This window comes from Dendroctonus ponderosae, unplaced genomic scaffold, assembly GCF_020466585.1.
Source record: "Dendroctonus ponderosae isolate FM_Combo_2020 unplaced genomic scaffold, Dpon_F_20191213v2 Dpon_F_20191213_6, whole genome shotgun sequence".
Classification (NCBI taxonomy): Eukaryota; Metazoa; Arthropoda; class Insecta; order Coleoptera; family Curculionidae; genus Dendroctonus; species Dendroctonus ponderosae.
Window position 1 is genome coordinate 6,323,849 of NW_026018814.1, and position 9,126 is coordinate 6,332,974.

The 9,126-nt window shown below is 32.7% G+C and overlaps 1 protein-coding gene across 1 annotated transcript; it reads right to left on the reverse strand.

The window, feature by feature from the left end:
• Positions 1-221: 221 nt before the first annotated feature.
• On the reverse strand, positions 222-8,808 carry LOC109540521 (la-related protein 6). Its single transcript, XM_019908947.2, has 2 exons — positions 7,303-8,808; positions 222-3,194 (listed from the first exon to the last, which is right to left on the reverse strand). Exons 1-2 carry the CDS (start codon positions 8,354-8,356, stop codon positions 2,809-2,811), a joined length of 1,440 nt encoding a protein of 479 aa, XP_019764506.1. The 5' UTR covers positions 8,357-8,808; the 3' UTR covers positions 222-2,808.
• Positions 8,809-9,126: the final 318 nt, after the last annotated feature.

Sequence of the window (9,126 nt, forward strand, 5' to 3'; positions counted from 1 at the left end):
TCTTTACCGATAAATAAAATAAGCCATATCTTATTTGTACACTCTTTAAAATCGGATTGTTGTTTCTACTCGTATTCCAATAATTTTCCACATTGTTATGAAAACTGTATAAATCGTAGATATGAATATTTTGTGCTGCAATTCTCATTTAAGCTGTTGCTGTGCAGGAATAAAATGAAAAAGTTATTGGTAGGTTTTTGCACTTAAGGAAAAAAGTCATACAATTTTCAAATTATATCTGTATTAACCCAAACAATATAAATAATATCAATAAATACTATATACAAAAAGCTAAAATTAAAATTATTAATGAAGTCCACAAAAAAATAAACTAGAGGAAAGCAGAAATTAAAGTATCGTTTTCCCTTAACTACGCAATTCCAAATGTATGACTATCGCCATTCTATCGCCATGTAACTGATTATTGCTAGTAATAAATAAATCAACATTCTAATAGAAAAATAGCACAAAAACATAAAAATGCTAATATTATTAAAATTAGTATTTTGAAAACTGTTTCGACCTATTTAAATTAGTACCAGCCAATTAATAACCTAAGAAATCCTAAAGTTACTTCAACAAAATCCATAACTCTACAAACATCTAAACATAAATATTTATGTAAAATACAACTGTATTTATAAATAGTTTTACTTATAAAATTACTGCTTTTAGAACAAAACAGATCTAAATAACATCAAACATAACACAGAAGCCTTAATTTTTCAATACTCCAATCATACAAATATTAAGTATTTGACGAAATAAACCAACCAACCAATACACAGAAAGAAAGGTGATAGTAAAACAAGTTAAACGAGGAATACTTTATGGCTAATTTAATACAGAATGGAAAGCTTTCTCCAACTATATCGAAGATTAAATAATGAATAGAAAGTAACTGAGCTGATTTAAAATTAGAATGTATAGTGCACATCTAATTGGAATATATGAAGCTCGTTATGGTGATAACTTATTTCGTAGTTTAATGACTTCGGTTGCTTTTGATGAAATCAAATATTGTATTTTTTTTAACAAAATTCATAGAACAAATGATCCCTGACACAGATGAGTTAAGTGTGCAATTAAGTTAACATTCATTCAACTGCAAAATATACCCAAAGCCAGTAAAAAGATAGTTTTAAAATTGATAACACAGAATATTAACAGCTAATCGAGAAAATGTGGGTTTTTTTTCGGTAACACCGTTTAATTGGTAACAACTTGTGCGTTTTTGAACTTGAAGTGAAAGCATCTAGATTTTACAAAATGTAGGACGAGAACCGACTTCGCCGCCTGCCTTATGCTTTAATTAAACCAACGAGGACTTTCCATGTAGAATCGATAAACTCAGTTAATGTATTAATTAATTAATTAATTAAGAAACTAGTATTCTATAGTACTAAGTAAAATAAATGAATTGCAGTAAAGTCGATACCAAATATTTGATTAGAGTAAATTATAAATACTTAAACACAAATTGTGGCGGTTGTTCTTCGTGAATGCTCTATTTGGAAAACTCGTTTCAAAGAACGACCGGACAACTTCGGACAATTGTGTACCGTTAGCGCTTAAGTTCTCAGATAATGGCTTCGAATTGCATGCTGATCTAAAAGAAATTTCAAGTGTGCCACCTCTAAAAGTAGTCGACATAGATCACGAGTTTCATACTATTCGATTGTTAATCGCTTTGTAATAAATTGCATGTTTGAGGCCTCAGAAATCTTGGCTAAATATACTACATACATGGAAAAGTCTACCGAATTATTTACTGTGCCTAATAAATAATCGATCACATTTAAACTACTTTTACTTTTGATGATTCATTGAAGTGATGTTGCAGTTACTCATTGCTAAAATATGGAGTATAACAACACACCAATAAATACTATATTGAACCCATAAGTTTATTACATTCGAAATTTTTAGGTCAACACCTGAACTTGTAAATTCATTGAACCGCAGCCTACTTAAAAGCCTGTGTAAGCGGCAAGTGACATTGAAAAAAATTGTAAATATTAATGCGTTTTATTACCCATATGTAAAGCAAATTAATAAACGTAGCGACTAAAATCATAAACCTTTGTAGCTGAAAAACGATTACTTCCAGCAGGAGACAGAATTACGTTTTATCGGAAGAGTAACAAAATCCAATTAATTTCACAACTGCGTTAAAGAAAAAAGTATATACCTACTATAAACAATACTTAAAAGTAATAAAAAGCTGGTTTTACAAAAAGTACGAGAAATTGTATATTTTCTCATTGCAACCAAAACTGGAAGACTGGGACATTTACTACTTTACGCCTGTAGCAACCTCAGCGACTTCCTAGCTAAACAGGGAACATATACTTGGAAGTTAAAATAGACAAAAAATTACCGAACTTTAAAAATTTTCAACAATTCAGTCAATTATTTAAAACTATGTAGAACTTTAATTAAAACCGACATTAGAAATGAATTATCCTGAAAACCACAGAAATGTAAACTTTAAGTACCATTAAACATATTTCCCAAGACGGCATAGTTCACTACACTTCTCTACCTTCACTTTGCTTCCAATTGCTTAAAATTTCTCGAAAATCTAATAATTAAATTATTACATAATTATGTATATTTTTTTACATTTCCCAAGGTCTACTTCGAACAAAATAAACCATAACCGGACACAAACAACTCCTTTTTTCCGTTGAAATCAAGAGCCGAGAAGTCAACCCAGAAAATATAAAAAAATTACTCGAGCAGCAATCAGGGACAATTTTCAAAAATTAAAAAGTAGGTTCCCAAAGAATCGCACAACTAATTCACCTATTGCACAAGTGTAGGAAGACTAGGCCTCTGCCTGCAAAATCCCTTACTTCCATCTGGCCCCTTAGGCATTCTAAGTATATTGTCACCATTCTGGAAAGCTGAGCTGTTGCTTCTGGATCGGTTAGGATAAGCATCTGATGCTTGACTAACAGCTGACATTCTTCGATTATAGAAACTGTCCCCGCTGGAAATGCTGCATGCACTCATTCTACGCGGTAAAAATAAACTGGAATCACTGGAATCCCTGGAACTGTAAGACAATCGTCTGGGCATATACAAGAAGTTAGCTTCTGTAGATGAGGCTGAAAGGCGTCTCTGTAGCCATGCAGCTGGCTCAATGTAACGGGATGCGAAGTGTGCTGAAGAACCTCGTCGCATTTTTGCTGCAAGCAAACAAAGTATAAGCATTAAATAATCTAAATGAAAAGCGACATATACAAAAGTAAGTAGACGTCATCACATATTACCACCAATAATTTTAATAAAGTAGCTGTAGCTTACTAATTAATGCCTATATCTCATATGTCAATGTGGCTAAAATTATACTTTTACTGATAAATAGCGGCAACAGCAAATATTGATAGATTGGGGTAATATTGGAAGAGCATTTGGGTTGGGTAAAATGAACTGTTTCTCATCAATATTGAATAGTTTTATCGTCATCGCAAAGTTTAAATAAAGGCAGTTTTCGATCATTCAATTCTTTAATTTATTGTAACTGTAAAAATAATGTAATGACTTTGTACAACAAGCCTGATACAATCGATGAGGCCCAAAACAGACCTTCGGACAGGCCAACTGAAACCATTGTCGTTAAAAACTCATTCATGCAATATCAAACGCAATTTTCATATATCAAAATTTATAAACAAATTCGACGAGTAAACACTCTTTAAGTAAGCGACGAGTAAACCGTTTTACGACGACAGATTGAAATTAATTCAATTGAATGGGCTAAAGACTTTGCAGGCAGCTGGAATAATCTTGTATTAAAGTGAAATAATAATAAAATGATGAGAATCTTTATACAATAATACAATAGAATTAATCTAGAAAATGATGAAGCATTTCTGATCGCTCAACAGAGTATTCAGAAGTTTAGAACAAAATTTTCCAATTTAGTGTAGTCGGTATCTTAGGAAATCCATTTCAACTAAAATAAAAAAACACTGAAAACGACTAACATGAAAATAATTTGACTAGAAAAATATATGAACATTAAAACTGAAACTATTTAAGAACGGATTAATTCGCTGTTAAATCAAGTATTTTCAAATTCAAAAAAATTTCCAAGAAATCAGTTTTCTTTAAATTCACTTTCATTTATTTCGGTTTCCATTCAGTATGATTTTATGTAAAGAGCGAATAAAAAATCCAATGTTTTCGTTCAGATGTTGCGTTAAAATTAAATTTTATTCAGCTGCTGTGTGTAACAGAATGGTTCATAATAAGAAAGCTTTTACAGAAAATTCTTCAAAAAAAATGTTGCTAGTAGACTAAATAAGGCATGGCCAAAATTAGTTTGGGATCAAAAACACAAACTGAAGTTTTACTGCAAATAAGTATAAAAGTGGAAATTTTACATATTTCAACAACTCAATGTCGGAGATTTTCATTATTGTTTGTGACCGTGCATTTTCAAACATTTGTACCTCAATGCTTTTCAGCGGATAAAAAAGTAATTTGTAATTTATTTAAAAGAAAAATGATCAGTAGAAATGGTTTGTTAAGCGCTTGATATTGAACTGAAAAATTCTAAAATCCATTGACAAATACTGTAGGTAAATCACCTAATAATACACAAATTGAACTCTATGTCTCTGTATTGAACTGTACATAGAGACGCCAGAAAATCACTGAAGAAAACCATTAAGCAATTAGTCTTCCGAATTAAATTGAATCAAATTGTTGCAAATTTTTCAAAAACTATTTAACAAACTGAATTTTTTATTTTACTCAATTTCATTTCTATCATCAGTATAAATCGATAGATAGTACAGTTTGTTCAGTTGTAGAAGTCACCCTGTATAAGTAGTATCAAGAACGTTGGCATTTATGAAACCGATTGATCATTAGTCGGGCTTTGGCGTTGACCGGTGATCATTTGAAAAAAAATTATCTATGTCACTTATGTACTGCTAAATCAGAACAAATAATGACCGAGTTAAGAAATGCACTGACAACGAAATTGGAATATTAATTTGCAGTACAACCGCACTCAGACCAGTATCGGTTCTTTCAGTCTCTTCAGTTTATACAAATGTGTTTATACTAGCACCAAACTACAGCTCATTTTTGCAATAAATGTGTTCGTAAAATTATTGTTAACTTTTGCACCTAATTAATGACCTGATGTTGTTATTGCTTTAATCAAATATGTGCTATCATTAAGCATTCTAACAACAATCAGTGCTCGAGTTGTTTATAAATTCGTATCACTGAATTGTGGATGGTGTCATATAATGAACAAGTACTTGTAAATAATAATAAAGGGTAATCAGAAAAGTTGAACGTAAAGTGTCCTAATTTTCGTCTTTCTAAGTGTGATATGTCAATGCCCTTACGAATCAAATCATCAAATTATATTGCTTTCTCTACCCTGACGGTTTTAATCACTTCACTCGAAAAACCGAGCGGAATCTTCTTGCAAATCATTTCAAATATCCTTAAATAAAAACATTTTATTTTTCTTCACTCTGGGCAACAGTTACTACTTAAACACTTAAATTTTAAGTTGCCCAATTAGTTTTCTGCAAGCCTGAAAGTGTCTCAGTCTAAGACTGCTTCATCTAATTGTAATATTTGTTAATTTTAAATGTATATCACTTAAAAAGTAGTGAATCATCAGGAAGCTACAAATGGAAAAAGGTGTAATCTGTTCTAGTGGATTTTCCGTGAAAATTCGGATTCTATAGATATTTCAAACAGAAATATGAATATAGTGACTATAATAGCTAAGCTACAACAACAATTACTGCAATAGTTCAGAGAGAGAATGAGTAAACGAAAACTTATAGTCCAGATAGCTTGGCAGTGTAAATATGCCTACGTATAATTTTTGCGGTTCATTTTTAGCCATTCATAGTTACACCTTACTTTCTGTTAATATTCTTCGCCTTAACTATTTTACGTCTGTCAACTAAATAACCATGGACCTTATTTTTTGAATGACCCCAATAGAAATAATCGAGTGGGCTTAAATCTGAGACCTTGCTGGTCATTCAATTGCACCTCTCCGTTCTCTTTCTTACAGAGGCATTTTAAATGACGAGTAGTTCTACTGTAGGTAATCAAAAATTCTACTTTTTCTGCAAATCCTTTCGATTCAACTAGGTGCCCTAAATAAGCAAGAAAGTAGTTTAAGTTTCTGCGACTAAACAAATCACGGCCATATTTTCAAATTCAATAAATCATCAGCGCATCTTCTGCCGGTAATTCTATTACGAGAACTTAAGGTTTTTAAAGTAACGTGAAATTACTGAGTTTAAGCGGTAAAAAGGTGATAAAACCGTCATTTTTCGTTCACTAATCCCCAAAGTGAACTGATTCCTAAATTGTGGCGCTGAGCAGGCCACTTGTGAATAAACAGTTGCAAAACTTTTTCGACACACTCTATGAAAGTGCACTATTATTATTATTTTAATCGAATAATCCTGGTAAATTTTATTATATTATTATTGCAGGACCACTGCAGATTATATTTAACCAATTGCTAAAATGGAAAGTGTGAAAGTTCGTGCAAAAAAAACATTTTGAACAAAAACTGGTAGACTGCAATATCGCCTATATTCAATTTACACACGATTTAATTCATGCCCAGCAGCATGGTTATCAGGAAACCCTAACAGGCTATTAAACTTTCATAAAAATATAATAATCAATATTCCATTGGGGTTTAAATTGAAGAAATGAGTGCTGAAAATTTCACTTCGCACAATACATACATTGTTTTAATTTGAAAAATGTGCATTTGAGCAAGAGAGGAGTTACTTTTATATATCTAACATACATAATAAAGTTACGAGTTCAAAATTATATCATTGAATTGGGTTCTCAAAAATCTGGAGTTTAACGTTGTTATTTATGCGTTATCTTATCATTTCATGCGCCTGATAACTACCAATCGGATTTACTTGTTTACAGGTACTTGAAATAAAATTTCTAATTTACTAATTCTGAATCATCAATTAATATATTTTACTGAACTGCTAAAAATAAAGTGGACTAATTCGATGAGAAACAGATTCTAATGAAACGTGTCTTAGTTTTAAGTTATATAAACAATTTAGTTAAAGGTAAGAATTAAACTGCTTCAACTGACTTATCATTATTCGACTAAGCATGATGTGCACTTTTGATTGAAAATCAAACTTCTTGAAGCTAAATTAGTTAAATTATAAACAGGAGTGCTTTAGTTCTTAGTTTTCTTACCTGATAACTTTACTACGTTTGCTATAAATAAAATGAACAGAATGAAAATGTAATGCTTACCTCTTGGATCAAACTTCCTGATGTCTTCTGCTTCAGAACCACTTTGGCAAGATGAGCTTATGTAATCGGATTCAGAAATAAACCCTTTGCAATACATATTGTTGTTCATGATGTTGTTATTGTTGTTGGAAACTTTCTTATTGTTAACTTTCTTCTTTCGTTCTGGATGAGGAACGTTGTTCAATTCATACACTTTTAAAGGTTCCCCTAAAGTGGTTTGTAATTGAAGCGCATTTCTAGCGTATTCTGACGCAACAAATTCAACTAAAGCGCATACCACTCCAGCTAATGAAGGGTTTTTGTTGATAAATTGGCGCACATCTGTCGGAATAGGGTTGCCGGGTCTCAAAATTCTGATTAGAGCAATTTCGCCACAATTTTTGAATAGCTCTGCGACATTTTCAATTGTCGGCTTCTCGATAGGCATGTGAACAGCGACAACTGTTCTGGATGGAGTTGTTTCGTCGTACTTCGGAAGAGGGTCCAATCTTCTTAGTTTAGTTCCAGCTTCATTAATTTCCAATTTAGTGGAGCGTTTCAGAGCGTAAGCAACAACTCGCCAGTCTTTAGTAAGATGTTTTACGCGCTTGAAGCTGGAGATCAATTTCAAAGATACGAACCCTTCCTTGTTTCTTTTCACGTGTTTAAGCAAAAAAGCATCCTTAGTAATATTTGCGTCCGAAAAGTAAAATTCCACCTGTTGGGAGATTTTTTCAGCCAGCTCGTCGCTTGGAATGTTGAATGGAGGTTCAGTCAGTTCAGGAGTCACTTCGCATCCGGAGTCTTTGCCACCTCCGGCAGAGCCAGTATCAGAAGCACTGTCTGAAAGGTCGGCCATGTGTGCCCCTTCATCTTCATTTTCCAAAACTTGCGTATCTACCAAACTTCCCTTTCGGTCGTAAGACAGACTTACATCGCTATCAATTGAAGAAATTGAATCCCTTGGATCGAGTACCTTGGATGGAGGTATCAAATCTCCAAGCTGATCTTCTTGCGGCTCGATGCTTTCCAAGGTGTTTTCGTTTTCCATGGTTTCAAGAATGGGAGCAGGCATTTTGAGTAGTCAGCAAATTACAAATTACTTCTTAATCTAGTATCACAATGTATCACGTCGTATTTTTGTTTTTTTAAATTTTTTTGGTTCAGTCTTTTTTCAATAAGGCACTAATTTAAAGTAAAAACACAAACGTTTTAGCACACTTCTGGTTGGAAAACTGGGTCACACGTGGTGTTCAGGTTTGCTACTGCCACAACGCGTTGTTGTTAGACCTAGCTATAGCGCACTGAAAGCGGCTTGAGTTCGCTCCCATTTTTATAGATGTACCAGGTCGTTGCCCACTCCACGCCACTGTGTATCAAACGAAGCAATTTCGTATTGTTGTCTACGTCCTCCAGATGAAAATTTGCGGAAAATAGAATTGTAAACTTGTTTTTATTGATTGTGTGCTGCAGTTTTATTTTTGGGTCAGGGTTTGAGGATGTTGTTGCAGGACAATGAAAATTGTCCAGCCGGAATATTAATTGAAGATGTGAACATATCTATTATATTTACTTTACTTATCAGGTATAAGTTGTTGTCATGTGATACAGAATTTTCGAGGAAACCAACATCGAATAATAATTCTTGTCATTTAGATTATTCCGGTCGCTTGTTTGCAGAATTAATTGAGGTTACACAGTTTAACTTCCCATAGTGTTTAAGGAAAAAAACACAATTTTCCGATTAAATTATTGTAGATAAGTTCTATATTGTTGAGGCGGATTCATTTTTTACAAACTTCTTTTTGGGTATTTCGCCTCAAAAATTTTTGTCTTTAAAAAAGA

Bases quoted from the DNA above. Each gene is read 5' to 3' on its own strand.
- LOC109540521 (XM_019908947.2), bottom strand. From the start codon at position 8,356: ATGCCTGCTCCCATTCTTGAAACCATGGAAAACGAAAACACCTTGGAA. The intron at 3,195-7,302 runs GTAAGCATTACA...GTTTGCTTGCAG, and splicing joins CAGGAAGTTTGATCCAAGAG to CAAAAATGCGACGAGGTTCT.